Source organism: Entelurus aequoreus, linkage group LG20 (assembly GCF_033978785.1).
Source record: "Entelurus aequoreus isolate RoL-2023_Sb linkage group LG20, RoL_Eaeq_v1.1, whole genome shotgun sequence".
Classification (NCBI taxonomy): Eukaryota; Metazoa; Chordata; class Actinopteri; order Syngnathiformes; family Syngnathidae; genus Entelurus; species Entelurus aequoreus.
Window position 1 is genome coordinate 6,992,640 of NC_084750.1, and position 25,216 is coordinate 7,017,855.

General features: G+C 38.5%; 1 protein-coding gene across 3 annotated transcripts in view; it reads left to right on the forward strand.

Annotated features, from left to right (window-relative positions):
• The window catches only part of trappc3 (trafficking protein particle complex subunit 3), a 69,669-nt gene extending 48,259 nt beyond the window's left edge, over positions 1-21,410 (forward strand). The window contains exons 1-6 of one of the 3 annotated variants that reach the window (XM_062029317.1): positions 736-1,083; positions 1,275-1,372; positions 9,015-9,114; positions 12,334-12,516; positions 20,178-20,336; positions 20,458-21,410. In XM_062029317.1, the coding sequence (XP_061885301.1) occupies positions 1,042-1,083; positions 1,275-1,372; positions 9,015-9,114; positions 12,334-12,516; positions 20,178-20,297 (543 nt within the window). In that variant the 5' untranslated portion in view covers positions 736-1,041 and the 3' untranslated portion in view covers positions 20,298-20,336; positions 20,458-21,410. Of the gene's footprint in view, positions 1-735; positions 1,084-1,274; positions 1,373-9,014; positions 9,115-12,333; positions 12,517-20,177 lie in introns of those variants that run through there. The other 2 variants (XM_062029315.1, XM_062029318.1) reach the window with 2 other exon arrangements.
• The last annotated feature ends 3,806 nt before the right edge of the window (positions 21,411-25,216 follow it).

Here is a 25,216-nt window from a genome sequence, read left to right on the forward strand (position 1 = left end):
ATTAATTTTATTGAATGAATACAAATAATATTGATAAAACATTCGAATATTACAGCACATGACGTCAAAGACGCGACTCAAGTATTTCTCGAAAAGAAGTGACGTCTTAAAGATGTGCTGTTTGGATTTACACTGTATGAAGAACATTTTGAAAAGGAATTTGACCTTTGCAACCTCGTTATACTATATTGGCTAAGTTTTATATTCATAAATGTAAGTTTCTCAATACCCGACCTGTTTTTTGTGCCTTTAAAAAAGAATTAGAATTCTACGTTAAAACACTCTCTACCTCTAACAACCAAAAAGCTGTGAAAACGATGATGCTGTGTTCCAAATTTAAATAATTTACAGAACTTGTGTGAGCCTATGGCTTTGCACTTTGTTTTATATATATATATATATATATATATATATATATATATATATATATATATATATATATTGCACTTTGTTTTATATATATATATATATATATATATATATATATATATATATATATATATATATATATATATATATATATATATATATATATATATATATATATATATATATATATATATATATATATATATATATATATTGCATTCTATTTTAGTTACTTTATTGAGTTTACAACACCCTGGCACTGTTTTGTACTGTTTTTGTACTTATTTTGATTATTATTATTTATCAATTGTTTGTAAATGTTGCAATTTTTAAATAAAGGTTTATAAAATTCACAAAAAAAAAGTGCCGTAGTTTCGCGCATGCGTGAAACCGATCGAGTAGTGACAAGTACCAAGCTTTTGAAGTGTCGCAGATCAGTTTCGGAAATAGGTAATTAGCGTCAAAATAAAATACGCACAACCAACAGGGTTTACTCTTGTTGCGTGTTTTATTCCAGTGAAGAACCGGAAGTTGCTTCTCCTCGACTTTCACTTGATCGAGCGACAGGGCTCGATAACACGGAAATAGCCACAGCGCTATCATTAAAACAAACAACAGAAGGATAAATATTGAATTTCTCACCTTCTGTGTAATTCTGCAACTTTTTCCAAAATGTCCCGGCAATCTACTCGCACAACGGACAGCAAGAAGATGGTAGGCGACTCTTATTAAAGGATAAACGTTGCTAAGCTAGCTAGGACTATGCTAATGACGTCAGCAGCGTTGACATGAAGATCTAGCTAACAACAAGCTGGGTTCCTTTGTGTTTACTTATCAATGGATATTATCATCGTAATTATTTTTTTAAAATGAGCTTGTCATAACTAACGTGCGGTTTCTTGTAGAATTCTGAGCTGTTCACGTTGACCTATGGAGCCTTGGTCACACAACTGTGCAAAGACTATGAGAATGATGAGGAGGTCAACAAGCAGCTGGACAAAATGTGAGTTTCCTCCACAACATGACAACACTTGTCACTCCAAATGTACAACTTTGAAGAGTGCTTTGAAGCATTCTGCTGTATAAGCAATGCACGACTTAAAACAAACAAAAACTGGCCTTTACCACGTAAGATTAGATTAAATTAGTTTATTTCAAAGGGGACAATGCAATTTCATAAAACACATTACTACACATGGTTAAAAAAAGCCAGAATTAGCCAGAAGGTTAGTTTTCATCTGTAGTCCTGTGGCCGTGATGTAAAAAAAAGGGCAGTACAATTACAGTTTAAAAGAAAAAGAAAAGAAAGAGAGAGTAAAAGAAAAGAAAAAAGCACACAATACATATACAATACAATGTTTCCCCCAGAAAATTTGTACGTTAAGGTGGTGACTCTCCAGGGGGTGGGTGGGTGTAAGGATCGGTGTAATTCGGCCTGTCGCCATCACGTCTCCACCTCGTCGCTGCCACCACAGCCTAGGGGGGCAATACATAACAGACTGCGGTGAAGTAGGCAGGCTTCGTCGCGTGAAGAAGCCTACAACTTTTGGTTGTGTTTTCCGCTCCATTTGCTGAATGGCGATATACGATATATATTTCGATATTTTTTCCGTAAAGTAAAAACAAAACAGTCCTAGTTACCTGAGAAACTAAGTACGTCATTATTATGACTTAGTATTTTACTAAGTCAAAATAATGACTTACTAAGTCAAAATAATGACTTACAAAGTCAAATTAATGACTTACTGTAAGTAAGCGTTTGCAATAAGCGTTTGAAAAAAAGTTAAAAGTGGGGCCACATGCTGACATATGTTCAACTCATCATGCTTAATTTATTACAGCATTTGGGAAGCCTGTAGTTAATTTTTATTATGTAAATGTTATATTTTTATTAACATGTGATAGCAGGGACCCTGCCATTCAAAACTAGGCTGCTACATTACTAATGATTAATGTAACTATAGCTGAAAAAATGGTACAATAGCAATAGGAGAGACTATTCATCCCTTAACACCATGGAGTTAGGCGTTGATAAGTCACATTTAAAAAGTGTTTGTGAAGGCCTTGTAAATTGTGACCAGTTTAACCTCCTCAGGTAGTGAAGTGAAGTGAATTATATTTATATAGCGCTTTTCTCTAGTGACTCAAAGCGCTTTTATGTAGTGAAACCCAATATGTAAGTTACATTTAAACCAGTGTGGGTGGCACTTGGAGCAGGTGGGTAAAGTGTCTTGCCCAAGGACACAACGGCAGTGACTAGGATGGTGGAAGCGGGGATCGAACCTGGAACCCTCAAGTTGCTGGCCCGGTCACTCTCCCAACTGAGCTATACCGCCCTAGGTACTGTATTACATTTGGCAAAGCCGCAATTTTTTCTGATTACTCTGCTCCCTTCTAGTGGCCAATAGTACACTAATAATGATATTTGTATTTTATTTTTTAGCTTTTCTTCTCGAAAATGCCAAATTTATGACCAAAAAATAGTAGAATATGCGTAGAAAAAAAAATCTGAATTGGCAAAGCCGCGATATTGAAGCGCAAAGTGGCGAGGGACGACTTTAAATAATAATTTTTTAGTTTTTTTCTGTGGCTATGGTCACAGGTAATGCCTTCTGTGATGTCATCACTAAAAAACGCAAACATGTTGGACTTTTGAGACATATTTTTCCAGAAAAAGTACCAAGTAGGAATCAGTCATTTCAACCCAATATTGTCCTCAATAAAACATAAAAAACAACCTTATTAAATATGTTTTTTAACATTATGAGAGCGCTCTAGATATAAAATAACACCTTCATCACCTTGACACTCTTTTAACCCAACATAGTAATGCTGTCTGAGGCTGAGCCAATCAGTGGCCACAATACTAAAAAACAGCATGCTCTGATTGGCTTGGTCCCTTCTAGTGGCCAATAGTACACTAATATTGATATTTTGATTCTATTTTTTAGCTTTTTTTTCTTGGAAAAGCCTAATTTATGACCAGAAAATTATAGAATATGCATAGAAAAAAAACAAAAAATTGGCGATTTGCCAAAGCCGCAATTTTTTCTGATTACTTTGGTCCCTTGTAGTGGCCAATAGTACACTAATAATGATATTTGTATTTTATTTTTTAGCTTTTTTTCTCGAAAAAGCCTAATTTATGACATTTATTTCAGCCACGCCTTCTTCTCGTTACAAACGATGCTAAATATAATGCCGTCAGAACTAATAAAATAAGAAAACAGAACTTACAATTAGTCTGACATCCAATAAAAAGAAAACACTTTGATTTCACATACATTATCAGAAAGAATCATACCTCATTGGCCTCACAAACTCCAAGGGAATAAAGTTTCTTTCCAATCCGAGACTCCATTACCGTCTTCCATCAAACACTCGTCGTCTCATGCTGCTTCCTTAATTCCGTCAAATATTAATTGTCCCCCCAACAATGTGACCAAACCGGAACCAAAAAATATATTCCCCTCCAATTTACATGGGTTTTGTTACAAAAATAAACTTGCATGAATTAACCCAAGGAAATACCTTTTTTAATCACATTGTGTACAATATGAACTTATATTTATACGTTGTATTGATTTATTCTAACCAACTATGAAATATATATAACAAATATACATGTTGCTTCTGTCAGCAGCTACATACTGAGTTCCACACATTTGCGCTCCTTACTGACCAGGCCGACTTATTGAAAGTGCTCTTGCGTAGAGGAATATAACAGTCACCTCTGACAGAGCCTGGAGTGACACACTCACGGCTGTTTCTTTGGCTGATGAACTCTGCCGGAGGATCTGGAGCCAATTCATGTGGTACTTTATACGTCAGTTTTAAGTCTGCAAATGTGTGAAGACTGTCTCAGTTTAAAATACTGTATTTTTTTTAGAATGGCACAGTGATGATAGTGCCTAAGTTTTTTTTATCCATAACCTTAATTGCTTGTTTGTACAAGATTTCCAATGGGTTTTTTTTTTAACTCCGACCATCCTGAGACCAGCTGGTAAGGCAATAGTGGAAGTGGCTGAAAATCATCGAATGCAAATACAATTTTGCAGCTTCAGTTGACATCCATTTTCTACCGCTTGTCCTTTTTGGGGTCGCGGGGGGTACTGGAGCCTATCTCAGCTTTCATTTCGAATTGCACGAAAATTTGCGAGATTAAACTTGATTATTTTACACAATTTCCCAATATGGGCTTTAAAGGAAAGCTCTGAATCTATTATTAACCCAAGATATTTATATTGGCTGAGAATTTGTATTCTTTCTCCATTAATATGTATGTCGGCGTGAGATGATACTTTTTTCGTTTTAGTGACATACATGCCTACAGTTTTAGAAACGTTTAGCTGCAGACAGCACAGTAAGAGAGCCTGCATAGCACATCATAATACTTCCTGATCTGGTGATATAAGATAGAAATATCATGTAATTATTTTTATTTAACCAGACAGCATAGTTCCACACATAGTCACAACAAACAAACAGCAATACAATAGATGAGGACACATATGTATGTGTGTGTATATATATATGTATATATATATATATATATATATATATATGTATATGTATATATATATATATATATATATATATATATATATATATATATACAAACCCCGTTTCCATATGATTTGGGAAATTGTGTTAGATGTAAATATAAACGGAATACAATGATTTGCAAATCCTTTTCAACCCATATTCAATTGAATGCACTACAAAGACAAGATATTTGATGTTCAAACTCATAAACTTTATATTTTTTGCAAATAATAATTAACTTAGAATTTCATGGCTGCAACACGTGCCAAAGTAGTAGGGAAAGGGCATGTTCACCACTGTGTTACATGGCCTTTCCTTTTAACAACTCTCAGTAAATGTTTGGGAACTGAGGAGACACATTTTTGAAGCTTCTCAGGTGGAATTCTTTCCCATTCTTGCTTGATGTACAGCTTAAGTTGTTCAACAGTCCGGGGGTCTCCGTTGTGGTATTTTAGGCTTCATAATGCGCCACACATTTTCAATGGGAGACAGGTCTGGACTACAGGCAGGCCAGTCTAGTACCCGCACTCTTTTACTATGAAGCCACATTGATGTAACACGTGGCTTGGCATTGTCTTGCTGAAATAAGCAGGGGCGTCCATGGTAACGTTGCTTGGATGGCAACATATGTTGCTCCAAAACCTGTATGTACCTTTCAGCATTAATGGCGCCTTCACAGATGTGTAAGTTACCCATGTCTTGGGCACTAATACACCCCCATACCATCACACATGCTGGCTTTTCAACTTTGCGCCTATAACAATCCGGATGGTTCTTTTCCTCTTTGGTCCGGAGGACACGACGTCCACAGTTTCCAAAAACAATTTGAAATGTGGACTCGTCAGACCACAGAACACTTTTCCACTTTGTATCAGTCCATATTAGATGAGCTCAGGCCCAGCGAAGCCGACGGCGTTTCTGGGTGTTGTTGATAAACGGTTTTCGCCTTGCATAGGAGAGTTTTAACTTGCACTTACATATGTAGCGACCAACTGTAGTTACTGACAGTGGGTTTCTGAAGTGTTCCTGAGCCCATGTGGTGATATCCTTGACACACTGATGTCGCTTGTTGATGCAGTACAGCCTGAGGGATCGAAGGTCACGGGCTTAGCTGCTTACGTGCAGTGATTTCTCCAGATTCTCTGAACCCTTTGATGATATTACGGAGCGTAGATGGTGAAATCCCTAAATTCCTTGCAATAGCTGGTTGAGAAAGGTTTTTCTTAAACTGTTCAACAATTTGCTCACGCATTTGTTGACAAAGTGGTGACCCTTGCCCCATCCTTGTTTGTGAATGACTGAGCATTTCATGGAATGTACCTTTATACCCAATCATGGCACCCACCTGTTCCCAATTTGCCTGTTCACCTATGGGATGTTCCAAATAAGTGTTTGATGAGCATTCCTCAACTTTATCAGTATTCATTGCCACCTTTCCCAACTTCTTTGTCACGTGTTGCTGGCATCAAATTCTAAAGTTAATGATTATTTACAACAAAAAAAAAAGTGTATCAGTTTGAACATCAAATATGTTGTCTTTGTAGCATATTCAACTGAATATGGGTTGAAAATGATTTGCAAATCATTGTATTCCGTTTATTTTCACAACTAACACAATTTCCTAACTCATATGGAAACAGGGTTTGTACAAACATCATATATAAAATCGATTGTCGAATGAATCACGATTTTTATTTGTAATGATTCTTAATGTGCGCGCCTGTGCAATTGCGCACTGCTCACACGTCCTCTGCGCACGCCAACTCTTTGCCACACACAAAATAAAATAAATAAAATAAGCGCATAACAATTTTCAATGTAACTGACGACACGCGGCCACGACAGAGAAAATTTTTTTCGTCATCACTGTTCAATTATTGTAACGTCTGTCGAGACGCTTTGAGGAGGACATGATCACTTTATTGCAGTATTTTTCAACCACTGTGCGCCGCGAGATACAGTCTGGTGTGTTGTGGGAGATTATCTAATTTCACATATTTGGGTTAAAAATTTTTTTTTGCAAACCAGTAATTATAGTATGCAAATTATGTGTTGTTATTGAGTGTCGGTGCTGTCTGGAGCTCGGCAGAGTAACCGTGTAATACTCTTCCATATCAGTAGGTGGCAGCCGGTAGCTAATTGCTTTGTAGATGTCGGGAACAGCGGGAGGCAGTGTGCAGGTAAAAAGGTGTCTTATGCTTAAACCAAAAATAAACAAAAGGTGAGTGCCCTTAAGAAAAGGCATTGAAGCTTAAGGAAGGCTACGCAGTACGAAACTAAAACTGAACTGGCTACAAAGTAAACAAAAACAGAATGCTGGACGACAGCAAAGACTTACTGTGGAGCAAAGACGGCGTCCACAATGTACATCCGAATATGACATGACAATCAACAATGTCCCCACAAAGAAGGATAAAAACAACTGAAATTTCCTTGATTGCTAAAACAAAGTAGATGCGAGAAGTATCGCTCAAAGGAAGACATGAAACTGCTACAGGAAAATACCAAAAAAAGAGAAAAGGCCACCAAAATAGGAGAGCAAGACAAGAACTAAAACACTACACACAGGAAAACAGCAAAAAACTCAAAATAAGTCAGGGCGTGATATGACAGGTGGTGACAGTACACCTACTATGAGACAAGAGCTATAGTGATGCATGGTTTGTTATAGTTTAAAGTCATATCCAACAATTGCGACAATGACTTTTTACTGTCAACTGAGTTTATGATTTCTGCTGGTGTTGTGCCTCCGGATTTTTTCAACGCAAAAAATGTGCCTTGGCTCAAAAAAGGTTGAAAAACACTGCTTTATTGAGCAAAACTCTTTGACCAAAAACATTGGTAAAAAAAATTGCTATCTCGCAAAACTGGTAATTTTCTGCCGTACAAACCCGACCAAAACCAACTTTGTCATCTGTCATATCAACAGCAGCCGCTCGCTCTTTCTCACTTGTGCCAACACATGCACATAAGGCACTTATTAGCCAGTGATGCGTTTACAGCCACACAAAAAGTCAGACAACTCCAACACCACACATATTGTGTAATTCCAGCTCATTACACTATGATTTATCAATCAAATGTGTGCTTATTCTACTGTAATTTATTAAGAGTCTTAATTTATAAAGATTAATCATGAAATGCTGTTATTATAGTAAATAAATGCTAATAAAAAGCTATATTTTACAAACAGAAAGCTACAGAAATGTACACATGATCCCATGCTTACATCTCATTGTGCAACATGTGAATGTTTTAATGGGAACTAAATGCGATATCTGAAAGGGGTACAAATTATTTCCAAAGCAGGACCTCCACCCAGACATCCAATACTAGTACACAGCTTGTGAAAAACAATATTTTTTGTTATTGTCATTGTAAGTGGGCCAAAACACTTATATTAGAAAATAATCTCATGGAAATGACTTCTGTCATTTGATTACAATAATAAGACATTTAACTTGTTATTTAGTCAGCTTTGGGACAGGTGTGCTGCAGGTGTGGCCACAGTGTGCGCGTCTGACGTCGCTCACAGAAGGAACATTGGTTAGTACGTGTGATCAGTATTGGTATCGGTCAATCTCACTCATGGGTGATCGGTTCCGGGAGCATAAAACCTGGATCGGAACACTTCTAAGGTTGACTCAAGTCAAATTGTTGACTAAAAAAGACATCAAACATATATAGGCAAGGCGAGCTTATTTATAGAGCACAATTCAAACACAAGGCAATTCAAAGGGGTTTTCAGAAAATTAAATCTAGTAAATTCTATTTAATTATTTGAATAATTTAATGATAATAATTGAATTAAAAAAAAACTTGATATTTCTACCAATAATAATGTTGGACAGCCGATTATGGAGCGAGTGAAAAGAGTGGGCCTGGTGTTTCCTGGCTCTACATGTCATTGTTATTGAGTCCGCCAGCACATCAGAGACGGGCCATGTTAGTGTCTTGGAATGGTCCACCAGGACCTTGTAAAGACTTATTGTCTCATGCCAAGTGTTTGAACCAAGAATGTGTCCAATCTCCTTCCAAAGGAGCGCAGCCGCTCTCTGATTTCTTTCCCCCCTCTTGTGTGCTTCCCTCGCCTGCATCAGGGGTTACAACATCGGAGTGCGTCTCATCGAGGACTTCCTGGCACGCTCCAGCGTCGGCAGGTGTCAGGATTTCCGAGAAACGGCCGATGTCATCGCTAAGGTAATTGGACGCTTCCAGGCTAATCAGAGCGTGACGGTGGATGCGCACCAAAGCAGAGAAATGGGATTAGAGAGAGGCATCTTGATGAGACGTCTTTTGAGAAAATAGCCAGGGGAGGAAGGAAGCTTGAATGAGTCGGTCAAAGATGAGGAACCCTTTAGAGTCTGGCAGAAGTTTCAGTTTATACCCAGGTGAGGATTTTTGATATGGAGCTTTTACTGTCCTCTCATTCATATTTTTCAACAAAAACATCCCACATAAATGTTCTCTGTATACAAGCAACTAGTGTGGAGAGCAGCAGATGGCGCTAGAACATCTCATTGCAAGACCCTTTTAGGTACAGTGGTACCTCAACTTAGGAGTGTTTTGAGGTAAGAGCTAAGTGTTAGAAGCATCTCCGCCATGACGCCACAGTGAAGCATCCGGTCTTAACTCACAATCATTATTAGCTTATAGCGAGAGATGGACGTAGCTTTGTTTTTCCAAGCATGGGAAGGAAGAAAGTGAGTGGGAAGTATCGCGCTGAGAAGAAGCAGCGGATGAATTTCGTTGAATTAAAGAAAGAAATCATCAAGAACATGGCTGAGTCGCCAACTTGGTGAAGCATTTCGAGCGTATCACTGCCAGACTGCACCGTACTGAAGCAGGAGTATAACTCCAGCCAAGGATGTTAGGATAACATCAAGACGGCGTATATGTATCCATGAAAATATAGAAAAGCTGCTGATGGTGTGTTTGACAGAAGTAAACTTGAAAGAAACAGTAGAAGTCCATTATCCAAGGTACCATATTTTTCAGACTATAAGGCGCACTTAATATCCTTTCATTTTCTGAAAAATGGACAGTGCACCTTATAACCCTTTATATATATAAAAAAAAAAAATATATATATATATACACACACACACACACACACACACATATATATACATATATATATATATATATATATATATATATTTATATATATATATATATATATATATATATATATATATATATATATATATATATATATATATATATATACACAAACACTTCTGCTTTTCTAAGTACCCAAAAGTCGCTTTATATGTTAAAAACCCATCATTCATTCACACCTGGTGGTGGTAAGCTACTTTCGTAGCCACAGCTGCCCTGGGGTGGACTGACGGATATATGTGTGTGTATGTATGTATGTATGTATATATATATATATATATATATATATATATATATATATATATATATATATATATATACACTACCGTTCAAAAGTTTGGGGTCACCCAAACAATTTTGTGGAATAGCCTTCATTTCTAAGAATAAGAATAGACTGTCGAGTTTCAGATGAAAGTTCTCTTTTTCTGGCCATTTTGAGCGTTTAATTGACCCCACAAATGTGATGCTCCAGAAACTCAATCTGCTCAAAGGAAGGTCAGTTTTGTAGCTTCTGTAACGAGCTAAACTGTTTTCAGATGTGTGAACATGATTGCACAAGGGTTTTCTAATCATCAATTAGCCTTCTGAGCCAATGAGCAAACACATTGTACCATTAGAACACTGGAGTGATAGTTGCTGGAAATGGGCCTCTATACACCTATGTAGATATTGCACCAAAAACCAGACATTTGCAGCTACAATAGTCATTTACCACATTAGCAATGTATAGAGTGTATTTTTTAAAGTAAAGACTAGTTTAAAGTTATCTTCATTGAATAGTACAGTGCTTTTCCTTCAAAAATAAGGACATTTCAATGTGACCCCAAACTTTTGAACGGTAGTGTAAATACATACACACAATCTTCACAGCCTGCGTTCAGTTCGATGAGATGACAAAACATTTGAGCTCGTATTGATGTTATTTGAACACTGATACAGTTTGCCGTTAAATAAAGGACAAGCCAACATCCCAGTAAACAAACTAAATACTTTATAAACAAGTTGTGACAACGTTCACGCCACATCGCCTGCTGCATGTTTCCTCACGTCATTAACACTCAATCACAGCACCTGAAGGACGCTGTATTGCGAAAATAAAAGCAACATCAAATAGTTTTTCTCCTTCGCTACGTGTATACTGCGTCTGTCTCCGATATTGTCCACACCTGTCTCCATCTAAACACAGCAGTGCGCTATTAAGCCCAAGTCGGGAAGCGAGGGTAAATTACGTTAAAACCAAGCGCTTGGTTCCGTTTACTCCGAGGGGAATCTCCCGAGCAAAGTCAGTGTAGTTAGTCCGCCATGATAATCAAGCCAAACGACACTAGTGCGCATACGCCTGACTTTGTGTTGCCTAACATGCATTAATAAATGACGGGTTTTCGGTAATTAAAAAATTAGACCTTGTTACTAACCGTCTGGAATTTTATCGCAAATTATCATTATACCGTTTATTGTTACAGCCCTTGTCCATTAAAAAGTAAAAAGTCAAGAGCGGTCACGGCATGTTCTTGCCGCCGATGTTGGTCAGTTTTTAGGGCATTACGGAAAATGACGATATATATATATATATGAGATTAATAATTATTATAATTGGTTGTTAGGAGTATGTGAAAATTCGACTCCTACCTTGTTTACTTTCGTGACGACGTCCTTAACGTTTTTTAATCAAGCAGCTAAAATGTGCCAAACACGGATAAGTGTGGAGAGAGTGTTTTGCATTTTCCCGTCATCCCTTGTAATGGATTTAAATGGGGGTAATTTAGATTTTTTTGACTAGTCAAGGTAGTTTAGATTGGGTCATTTAAGTCAATGCTGTGCATTAAGCATAATTAAAAGTCATTGACGAGTTATTTTCATTGCCCAACAGATGGCGATGAAATGGCTGCTTTAAGCGGTAGAAAATGGATGGATAGACTGGTGGCTGTTTGTCCGGCCAAATTGCTTATTGGACTCGTGGCGTCTCGCTGACTAAATTAAACACAGGCCGTAGTTTGGACACCCCTGATAAAGAACAGTACACACAGCGCCCAAAAATGTGTCAAAATGTTTTAGCACGACTTTGGTTGCAGTGCACTGCCTCACCTGCCAAAAGACATGATTAATCAACAATCCATTCTGTGTAATATGCTTTAAATAAGATATACAGTATTATGTTCTTGTGGGCAGGGACTTAATATGTAGGACATGTCCTGTCCACATGTTCCCGCCTCACTGTGCCGTGTGACGCTATTCCACTAAAGCGTAAAAGACGACCTTTTCTCCCACTGTTCATTAATGCTGCCTTCTTTCCAACAGGTGGCGTTTAAGACGTACCTGGGCGTCACCCCCAGCGTGACCAACTGGAGCCCGGCAGGAGACGAGTTCTCCCTCATGCTGGAAAGCAACCCGCTGGTGGACTTTGTGGAGTTGCCGGACAACCACAGCGCTCTGGTCTACTCCAACCTGCTGTGCGGCGTCCTCAGAGGAGCCCTGGAGATGGTAACATGCCATAATAACATCAATAATCATCATATCGGGTTGTCTCTTCACAAAAGGTCAACATTGTAGACTACACTGTAGGCCAAGGGTGTCCAAAAATACTCTTAAAAACACAAAGTGGCATAAAAGAGCAAACAGGTGAAATGTAATGAGACAAAGTTGCAATGTAGACTCGAATAATAGCTTTTTTTTTTAGCTCAAAAAATAATAATGAGTCAAAATCAATGTTGTTATGAATTATTGACCTATTTAAGGCTCCAACTAGTTCACAACAAAAATTCCACTTCTTTGGGGAAAAATGTTGCGTATTTTGTGTTTGCCACAGACAAAAAGGTAATAAACAAAAAAGAACCTTGAGAAAATACCAATTACCGTATTTTCCGCACTATGAGGCGCACCTAAAAACCTCCAATTTTCTCAAAAGCTGACAGTGCGCCTTATAATCCGGTGCGCCTTATATATGGACCAATATTGAGCCACAACAGGTCCCGCAACTACGGGATGCATAACGTAAACCCAGCCTCTACTGTAGCGTCTATTCTGTGCGCCTTATATATGAACAAAGTTTTAAAATAAGCCATTCATTGAAGGTGCGCCTTATAATCCGGTGCACTTTATAGTGCGGAAAATAGGGTGCTTAAAACCGATGAATAGATCTAAAGTTGCTCCAGAGACTCAGTTGTTAAAAGTAAAAAAAAAAAAAAATATGACTTATTTTTAACATTCTTAGATCCCCAAGAATTTCAGTGGGATTTTTTTTTAAACGTATTGCTCAAAATGTAATAATGAATCAAAATGAATGTTGTTATAAATTGTTGACCTACTGAAGGCTCCAATTACTTCACATCAAATATACTTTTTAGGGGGAAAATATTGCAGATTTTGTGGGGGTTTTTTAGGAAAATATTGCATGTTTTGTGTGTTCACCCTATGGTGAACAAAAAAGGCATAGAACAAAAAAAACTAAAACAGCTTAAAATCGATGGATAGATCTGACGTTGATCGAGAGACTTAACAATTGAAAGTAAAAAATATATATAATTTTTGACACTTTTAATACGTTCTTGGATCCCCAAAACATCAGGGGGATTTTTTTTAACTCATTGCTCAAAAAAACACAATGAGTCAAAACCAATGTTATGAATTATTCAATTACTTCACATCAAATATTTCACTTTGAAATATTTTATGGGAAAAAGTATTGTATAATTTGTGTTTGCCATGACAAAAAGGACATAAACAAAAAAGAACCATGAGAAAATACCAATAATTTAAAACTGATGGATAGAGCTAAAGTTGCTCCAGACACTTAACCGTTAAAAGTTAAAAAAAAAAAACATGACTTATTTTTAGCATTCTTAGATCCCCAAGAATTTCAGTGGGATTTGTTTTAAACATATTGCTCAAAATGTAATTGCTCAAAATGTAATAATCAAAATGAATCATATGAATTGTTGACCTGCTCAAGGCTACAATTACTTCACATCAAATATTGTACTTTTTAGGGGGAAAATATTACATATTTTGTGTTTTTTAGGAAAATGTTGCATATTTTGTGTGTTCGCCATAGACAAAATAGGCGTACAACAAACAAAAAAACCCCCAAAATATAACTTAAAATCGATGGATAGATCTGTCGTTGATCGAGAGACTTAACCGTTGAAAGTAAAAAAAAATATATTATATTTTACACTTTTAATATGTTCTTGGATCCCCAAAACATCATGGGGATTTGTTTTAACTCATTGCTCAAAAAAAAAAAAATAATGCATCAAAATCAATGTTCATCAATCTTCAATTACTTCACATCAAATATTCCACTTTGAAATATTATTTTTGGGGGGAAATGTTAGCATATTTTGTGTGTTTGCCATTAAAAAACAAAGTTGTCTTTGACAAAGGGCATAAAACTAACAAACAAAATGAGACATGAAAAAATAAAACTTATGATCGACTGATAGATCTGAAGTTGATCTAGTAACCTAAGAGTTGAAAGTACAAAAAACCAACAAACATGTTTTACTTATTTTTAACACTTTTATGAATGGGTGCTCAATAATTTCAATGGGACTTTTTTTGGTAAACTGTCTGTGACAGACTCGTGCCGTCTTGTGGGTTCCATGGACCATCAACTAGAGACATCTTTGAGCAGTTTGACGTTTGTTTTATTTTTGCAAACAAAACCTCAGTCCCAGGTCGCTTTTCAGCTCCTCTCCTTCGCTCGCTCGTCGTCTCAGGCTCTCCTCCTCTCTCACTCCGCGTCAGCTTCACGTTGGCTCCTTCCAGCCTTTTCCTCCTCTCTCTCTGCTGCTCCCCTTTTCTTCAGCGAGAGGAGATTGGATGATTGTGCCCAGGTGCGCGAATCGCGCACCTGTTCACGGTTGCGGCATCGCTCCCGGCGCGCCCCGCCTCGCCGCTCGCTCGCCGCCCGCTCGCTCGCCGTCCACGCCTCCTCACCGCCATCTTGGGCCGGGCTCTGGCGTTCCCTGCCTCGCTGCTTGCTCGCCGGCCCCGCCTGTCCACATTGTCATTGCTCAAAAAGAATAAATGAATTAAAAGTAATGTTTTAATATTCAACTTTTAAATAATTTTGGGGGAAAATGTTGCATATTTTCCATTAAAACAGGGTTTTGACAAAAAGGGCCTAAAACATAAAAATAAAAAAAACGTGATATTGACCGATAGACCTGAAGTTGATCTAGAGATTTAATTGTTGAATTAGAAAAAAATAATATGTGACTTATTTGTAACATTTTTATGACCCTCCCGGGTCCCCGGCACTTAACTTGAGGGAAGCCCTCAAAGTTAAAAAAAATCTATATGTTGTATTGGTTTTAAAAATATTGGGGATAGGTTGATTGGCAACACTAAATTGGCCCTAGTGTGTGAATATGAGTGTGAATGATGTCTGTCTATCTGTGTTGGCCCTATGATGAGGTGGCGACTTGTCCAGGGTGTCCATGTGCAGCTGAGATAGGCTCCAGCACCTCCCGCGACCCCGAAAAGGACAAGCGGTAGAAAAATGGATGGATGGTTAATAAAATATCAAAATGGCCCCTGCATGCTTTGACTTTTCAGTGGAAAAAGTTTGGACACCCCTGCTGTAGGCTACTCGGAGCTAGCAGCTACACAGCAGCGAAGCACACGAGCTAGACATTCGTAATAAATGCCCTTAATTGAACACTATTGCCGTAACACAGTATCCAGTAACAAACGTGTCCAAAGCCTTCAACGTGATGAATTATTGTGACACTAGATGTCACCAAAAACAAATGACCACCAGACTATAGGACCGCATAAGTCATGTAATAAGGTTGTTTTTTGTACCTACCATTTTTCTCTGACAAATTTCACTTAATACAACCTTTTCTAAAATAATAACACAACAAAATAAAGAATGTATATACTCTTAATTCATGCTGATATCATATAGGATTCATTTTGATATGGGCTCTGATATCAGTATCTCGTAAGTGGAAAAGTTGAATCGGAACACCCCTAAATATTTTTAAGTAGAAGCAACATTCATAGTTGTTACTTTTGTTGACAAACTTGACATGGATGTATTTCCAATGAATGTGCTTTGGTGAATACTTACTAAGAAAAAAGTACTCGGAATGAAACAAAAAGTATTATACATTTTGCTGTTTCATAGGAAGAAATGTAAATCATATTTTAAATGCTTTCAACATACATACTTGCCTACATAAATGTACTTACTTCCATGTTTTTGTCATGATATTGAATATTTTCCTGATAGAGTGGGGAACTTAAGGGGGACCTGCTCTTTTTTTGGAATTTTGCCTATCGTTCACAATCATTATGAAAGAAATGACGACGGATGGATTTTTTTTTTAATGCATTCTAATAATTAAATACATTCGATCAAAATTCCTCTGACAATGGAGCCATGGGGCCTTACAATTCTGCAGATAAAGCACTAAAAAAATATCTCCATTTTGGTTTTATATACATGATGTAAGTACATACATAATGTAGTAAAATGTATAATATTTAATATTCACATATTTTGATCATTTTCAGCCTACAGCATTAAAGGTCTACTGAAATGAAATTTTCTTATTTAAACGGGGATAGCAGATCCATTCTATGTGTCATACTTGATCATTTCGCGATATTGCCATATTTTTGCTGAAAGGATTTAGTAGAGAACATCGACGATAAAGTTTGCAACTTTTGGTCGCTGATAAAAAAAAGCCTTGCCTGTACCGGAAGTAGCGTGACGTCGCAGGTTGAAGGGCTCCTCACATTTCCCCATTGTTTACACCAGCAGCGAGAGCGATTCGGACCGAGAAAGCGACGATTACCCCATTAATTTGAGCCAGGATGAAAGATTCGTGGATGAGGAACGTGAGAGTGAAGGATTAGAGTGCAGTGCAGGACGTATCTTTTTTCGCTCTGACCGTAACTTAGGTACAAGCTGGCTCATTGGATTCCACACTCTCTCTTTTTTCTACTGTGGATCACGGATTTGTGTTTTAAACCACCTCGGATACTATATCCTCTTGAAAATGAGAGTCGAGAACGCGAAATGGACATTCACAGTGACTTTTATCTCCACGACAATACATCGGCGAAGCACTTTAGCTACGGAGCTAACGTGATAGCATCGTGCTTAAATGCAGATCGAAACAAAGGAAATAAGCCCCTGACTTGAAGGATAGACAGAAGATCAACAATACTACCAAACTCTGGACCTGTAACCACACGGTTAATGCTGTACCGCCTGGCAAAGCCTAGCAATGCTTTAAAGGCCTACTGAAAGCCACTACTACCAACCACGCAGTCTGATAGTTTATCAATCAATGATGAAATCTTAACATTGCAACACATGCCAATACGGCCGGGTTAACTTATAAAGTGCAATTTTAAAATTCCCGCCACACTTCCGGTTGAAAAACTCCTTTGGATATGATTTATGCGCGTGACGTCACAAAAGCAACGGAAGTGGTTGGACCCCATCGGACCCGATAGAAAAGCCTATTATTTTCTTCGACAAAATTCCACATTATTCCGGACATCTGTGTTGGTGAATCTTTTGCAATTTGTTTAATGAACAATGGAGACTGCAAAGAAGAACGTTGTAGGTGGGATCGATCGGTGTCTTAGCGGCTAAGTACAATACTGTAATATCTGTGATATTTGCATTAGTGTACTGTCTTTAAGGGTTTGGGGAACGGGCATGCGCGAGTGAGTTGGCGGAGAACTTGTGTGTGTGAGCGTGAGTTTTGGCTAACAGCAGCTCGTGTATGTGTGTGCGTTACTTTTTGAACTACAACCAGTTACCGCTTTTTAATAAAGCGATTGAGCAGCGCTTCCTCGTCTGTGTGACTCCTTCTCCACTGCGGGTCATTACAATACTTACAGCAACACAACAAGGACTACTTACTACGCCTAGCCGATGCTTGTCGCCAAACCCACGGATGAAGTCCTTCGTCGTGCCGTTGATCGCTGGAATGCAGGTGAGCACGGGTGTTGATGGGTTTCTATCTTCATTTGAGAACGATGCTACGCGCTAGCTCAGTAGCTAAGTGTGTCACCGATGTATTGTCTTGGAGATAAGTCATTTTAAATGTCCATTTCGCGTGCTCGACTCTCATTTTCAAGAGGATATAGTATCCGAGGTGGTTTAAAATACAAATCCGTGATTCACAATAGAAAAAGGAGAGAGTACATAGTTCTGTGAGGTCTGGTTGCTAAGTTAGCTTCAATGGCGTCGTTAGCACAGCATTGTTAACCTTCGCCAGCCTGGAAATCATTAACCGTGTATTTACATGTCCACGGTTTAATAGTATTGTTGATTTTCTATCTATCCTTCCAGTCAGGGGTTTATTTATTTTGTTTCTATCTTCATTTGAGAACGATGCTATCGCGCTAGCTCAGTAGCTAAGTGTGTCACCGATGTATTGTCTTGGAGATAAAAGTCACTTTAAATGTCCATTTCGCGTGCTCGACTCTCATTTTCAAGAGGATATAGTATCCGAGGTGGTTTAAAATACAAATCCGTGATTCACAATAGAAAAAGGAGAGAGTACATAGTTCTGTGAGGTCTGGTTGCTAAGTTAGCTTCAATGGCGTCGTTAGCACAGCATTGTTAACCTTCGCCAGCCTGGAAAGCATTAACCGTGTATTTACATGTCCACGGTTTAATAGTATTGTTGATTTTCTATCTATCCTTCCAGTCAGGGGTTTATTTTTTTTTATTCTATATGCAGTTAAAGCACGATGCTATCACGTTAGCTCGTAGCTAAAGCATTTCGCCGATGTATTGTCGTGGAGATAAAAGGCACTGAATGTCCATTTCGCGTTCTCGACTCTCATTTTCAAGAGGATATAGTATCCGAGGTGGTTTAAAATACAAATCCGTGATCCACAATATAAAAAGGAGTGTGGAATCCAATGAGCCAGCTTGTACCTAAGTTACGGTCAGAGCGAAAAAAGATACGTCCATCACTGCCTCTAAAGTCCTTCACTGTAACGTTCCTCATCTACGAATCTTTCATCCTCGCTCAAATTAATGGGGTAATCATCACTTTCTCGGTCCGAATCTCTCTTGCTCCATTGTAAACAATGGGGAATTGTGAGGAATACTAGCTCCTGTGACGTCACGCTACTTCCGGTACAGGCAAGGCTTTTTTTTATCAGCGAGCAAAAGTTGCGAACTTTATCGTCGATTTTCTCTACTAAATCCTTTCAGCAAAAATATGGCAATATCGCGAAATGATCAAGTATGACACATAGAATGGATCTGCTATTCCTGTTTAAATTTAAAAAAATCATTTCAGTAGGCCTTTAACTTAAAAAACACATCAAAACGTTTGCTTTTCTTCATTGCTGATTTCTGCTCACTGCAGACTTCATGAGAGCCATAATAACATATCACTTACTGCACAAGGTCTGCTGTCATTAGACTGCCAGGATGTTCATATATTCCTATTTAGGTGAAGAATGACTCATAATCCTTGCCAAGAAACGGGGTGGGGTACACAAGCGCTTTTCGTGTCATTCTTGCCAGTTCCAGGTCGGAAATGGTAGACCTGTACACTTGCACAGTGTACCACCACGCTCTGACGAAAGATTGTACGCCTCCTCTTTTATTTGGACTTTCCCTGATTACATGGCAACAGCTGTTTCTAAAGGAAGGGGGTCGTAAACAGCCGCTGCCTTTGGTCACGAAACAGTTCAAAGCAAAGGTGCCTGGAGGGGAGGCTGGTCCTGCTTCCTCTCCGCTTTGTAGATCTCGGGTCAAGACAAAATCTTCCTGTGGATTACAATACATCAAAGGAACCGACACCTTCATGTCGCTTCCCATCCTACACAGTGGAGTTTTACAAGCCTTTTGATTGGTAAGATCAAAGACAGCTTTTGTCTGCTCGCCGGGAACTCATTGAAACAAAAAGTTTTGTGATAACTTAGATACAATTATTCTGACAATATTTGTTGCATTATTGGATAATATTACAGTTGAAAGGATATGCAATGGCATGCAGTACATAGATCAGGCTTTCGCAGGCCACATAAAATTATGTGTGCGGCCACATCTGGCCCCCCGGCCTTGAGTTTGACACCTGTGGTTTGAATCATAGTTATCCAGTGATAAACTTTTAGATGTATTTTACTTTTTTTTTTACAAATTTTAGGTGCAGATGGCGGTCGATGTGAGATTTGTCCAGGACACACTGAGGGGAGACAATATGACAGAAATCCGTATGAAGTTCATCAAGAGGATTGAAGAGAACCTTCCGGCAGGCGACGAGTGACAACCGTCTTGTGTGGAGGGGCACACTTGACTTGGAGGGGTAATGCACTTTTTGGGGGGAGTTTTGCCTACCGTTCACAATCAATATGAGAGACAAGGACACATATTTACCCTATTTTGATCATTTTAATCAGTGTTGGGTCTAATTTCTGTTTCCATAGCAACACACTTCTGGCAACAAATGTGTGTTCCTACTGTCTGCAACAAACGCGAGTGTGTTTTCTAATCATGGCAAACTTCGTAACAGACAATGAAGACGCCTATTTTTGGACAAATGAGGATTCACAACCGTATCTTTTCGAAGCTGAATATATTGAGGATGAACTGTGCCTTCTAGATGCGAGCACAACGGAAGGGTGAGACGTTGGAGCAGACGGAGTGAGGTAAAAGTGACTTTGGCGCTGTATATGTGGAACTTGGAGAATAGCTATTTCGACATAAATGGACCGGAAAAAACATCCCCGGCCAGATGGACCAGACAGACAACTGTCTATTGAGTGAGTCACACTTTATATCAATCGTGACACACGCAGCACGTCATGCGTGTTATTACAACTACAGTATATATGCTAGCTGTGTACAAACAAAACATTGAATAATACTACACATATACTGTAATATGATCATGTTTTTCACTCACTATCACATTGTGTTGTGCATTACAAACTCAAACGTGTTTCGCGCTAACGTAGAAGCTAGCTTATCACTCTAACAATAACAATGTTGCTACAGCTTGGTTATTATACAGGTTACGGAACATAAAATGAAGTATTGTTGACTGTTTTTGAATATATTTTAAAAGGGATTTCGAGGTAGATTGCTAACATTAGCTGCATTGCTAGCCACCGAGAATAAGTTGATTTTTACATCTTAGAATGCATAATGATTGTGAACGATAGGCAGAATCCCCCCCACTAAAGGGAAGTTCCCCTTTAAAAACCAAATGGACAAACTAGAAGAGGACACACTTGACTCCCAACATCATTGTTTGCTCTTTTTCCACTCATTGAAGTTACAATTAAAGACATTTTTCTCCTTTTGTTTACCGTTCACACGGCTGCCGTGAGAAATGAATGACGTCTATGCTAATAAACGCAGCACATTTGATTTGCTACTTTTTGTTTTGCTGTTATTGACCCAAACCAGGTGGTTTTAGAGACGCCAACACAGGAGCGTACTGATAAAGTGTCGTGCCCACTCCTCCCCCCCGCGGAGGCCAACAATCAGGCGTGTGTGCTCGGCTCTGGTCGTCACACCTGTGAATGGCTCCGACAGGAAGTCACGGACAAAGTTGCCATTGAGATGCACCGCACACCTTGCTCTTAACTGCAAACAGGCGGCTTGTCGCACGCCCGGAAAAATGCATCTGAAAACGAAAACAAAATTACTCAATTCCTCCTTATATGTCTGCCCTTTTGGGCCACCAGAGGGCACTGTTCACATTCATGCTCAGTGTTATTGCAAACAACAGAAATCAGGCCTGCTTTGCATTTCTGGCTCTCGGAAAATACTTTGGGAGCATTTGAGTGCCTTATTTGAAGGAGTTGAGTCCTGAGCTGCCAGAGCACATAAATCACAGGATACAATTTCACCTTTTGAATATAAAAAGACCCAAACAACCCAGTGCCAATATGCAGACTCTAAAGGTCTAATCCCTGCTGATATCTGATAAAGCCAGCGTCGTCAGCGTGCGATAAACCCTGTGGGGCCATTAGGCCGCTTCTTGGCGCACGACGTGCCTGCGGTGTGGATGTTGGACGGAGAGCCAACAGGAAATAGTTTTTGCGCAGAAGCCTGATGTAGACGACTTTGCAGAAGTCGAGGTGTATGCCTGACAGCTGGCTTTGTTTACTTGTGTTTGGGGATGTGACGTTCGCCAACGAATCGAGTCTTTTGAACAAATCTTGAAGGTGAACGACGAGAACCGATTACCAGTTGGGAGCCGTTTTTTATGCACGTGCAAATTTACCCATGATGCACATGCAACTGCACTTGGAAATGAGTCCGAGTTGATGAAAATTTAGCAGCATTTGGATTAAAATGTTTTTTTTATTCACATAAAAACATGAGTTTAGAATTATTATTATTTTTTAATTGTATTTATTTTAGGGAAGTCCGATAATATCGGACTGCCGATATTATCGGCCGAGAAATGCTTTAAAATGTAATATCGGATTACTACCTATATGTGTAAATGTATGTATGTATGTATATATATGTGTATATGTATATATATATATATATATATATATATATATATATATATATATATGTATTTTTTATATTTTATTTTATTTCTGATTATTATTATTATTAATGTATTAATTATTTTCTTTTTTTTGTTTATTTAATTGATGTATTTGTAGATATTACTTAGTTTTTTTGCTGTTTCTTTCTTTTTTTGGGGGGAGTGGTGGTATGGGTGGGATATAAACAAAAAAATATTTTGACATTTAGGGCAGACAACAGATATATGATGTATGTGAATATGATGTAATGGATAGGAATGTCTGATGCTGGATGTCATTTAAAATAAAATGAAAAAAAATAAAATAAAATGTAATATCGGAAATTAACGGTATCGGTATCGGTTTCACGGACGTAGGGAGAAGAAGTACAGAGAAGTACAGAGCGCCAATAAACCTTAAAGGCACTGCCTTTGCGTGCCGGCCCAATCACATAATACCTACGGCTTTTCACACACACAAGTGAATGCAACGCATACTTGGTCAACAGCCATACAGGTCACACTGAGGGTAGCCGTATAAACAACTTTAACACTGTTACAAATATGCGCCACACTGTGAACCCGCACCAAACAAGAATGACAAAACACATTTCGGGAGAACATCCGCACCGTAACACAACATAAACACAATAGAACAAATACCCAGAACCCCTTGTAGCACTAACTCTTCCGGGACGCTACAATATACCCCCCCCCACCTCAACCTCCTCATGCTCTCTCAGGGAGCATGTCCCAAATTCCAAGCTGCTGTTTTGAGGCATGTTAAAAAAAATAATGCACTTTGTGACTTCAATAATAAATATGGCAGTGTCATTTTTTTCCAGAACTTGAGTTGATTTACTTTGGAAAACCTTGTTACATTGTTTAATGCATCCAGCGGGGCATCACAACTAAATTAATTCCACGACTGTATATATCGGTATCGGTTGATATTGGAATCGCTAATTAAGAATTGGACGATATCGGCAAAAAAGCCATTATCGGACATCGCTAATTTATTTTTTTTCCATGAATTATTTGTATTAACTTTCCGGGTTCATTATTGTAAAGCAGGGGTGCCCAAACTACGGCACCGCCAGCGTCTTTAACTGCCATCTTATGGACACTGAGTAAATCACATTGATGACCCATGAATGTATTTAGGAACAATAGTTGCACAGCATTTACTTGTATGACACAATCCAAAAAAAAAAGTATTTTGGATTTTTTGCACCAAAAATTAGAAATGCACAAATGTCAACAGACAAAGTCACACATAACACAACCTGCTCACTGAACTTTGTGGATATTATATACAAAAACTGACACATTCAAAATTACATCCATTTATATAAATATGAGTGCATGATGGGAAAAAATGTAAAACACACTCTACACTTGTCCATGTTTGGCACATTTCAGCTGCTTGATATTTCTGATTGATTATAAAACTTTAAGGAGGTCTTCACGGAAGTAAAAAAAAAAGCACTCCCTGTTCCGTGCCTTGAACTGGAGGTATAACCGGCCATGGCGGTTCAACTCCTATGGATTCTTCATTTCATCACTCCAAGCAACATGTGTAAGTTTTACAATATAACTAAAACAATTCTTACTTACTAAAACGTTCCGGTTGCAATGTCTGTAGGAGTGTTTTCATGCATATTTGTACGTGCTATCATATGTAATCAAGCTAGCGGCATTAGGTAATATGCTAACACATGTAGGAGTGTCTGTGTTAGCATTATTAACTCACAATGGCATTCTTTTTGTATTGTTTCAGTTTCACAAATTCCTCAGCAGATTCACCAAAACGTCACCGTGGAATTATTGAGTCTGTTTAGCTGATTGGAGAGCTAGCTTGCGCAGCTAGCGGGTCCATGACGAGGACTTCTGTTTTGTTTGATCAGCCGTTTTACTACCGCGTTACGGACACCGTTTGGAAACAATTAAGGTATGTAAATAAACATTGTAAATACCTCATTTCACAACCTATATATCTGCGATTTATAGTCTGGTGTGGCTAATATATGTTTTTTGTTTTTTTTCATAAAATTCAGTGGGTGCGGTTTATATGCCGGTGCACTCTATAGTCCAGAAAACATGCTAAATCCCTTTTAGAGCCATGAGGAACAGCTTATTTTCCCTTCCCTGTCTACTTTTTCATCTTTCTGCACCCACAAGTGCAGCAAAAGATGTTTACTCTCCCGCAGGCGTCCCTTTTACCGACTCGTTCCATGTCCTGTCAATATTGCTTATCTTTCCTTCCAATGTTTATTTCTTGTAGTTTTCATTATTTTCCACGAAACTGACAGACAGACCCCGAGAAAACAAGTAGCAAATGTCACGAGCGTGAGACAGTCTGTGCTCGGATCTGATCGGACGCCAACTGGATTTTTCCATGTGGGTCTTTATGGGGAACAAATGTGCAGAAGCACGCAGTGACAATCAAGCTCTCGTCGCAGTCGGCCGTTCACCTGCGTTCCTGCAACACCGTTATGACAATATTTGTACAAAAAGGGATTAGCAGAAAAATAGTGTGCGCAGTTTTCAGGCTTGCAAGCCCAAAAAACAAAAGGTGCATAACGGATACAATTACGACGATAAAAGCCCAGCAATTAAAGCTACATTCAGGAAAAACCATACCAGGTGACTTTAATTAAAGATTCTTGTCGGCTTGCAAAGTAACAACATCT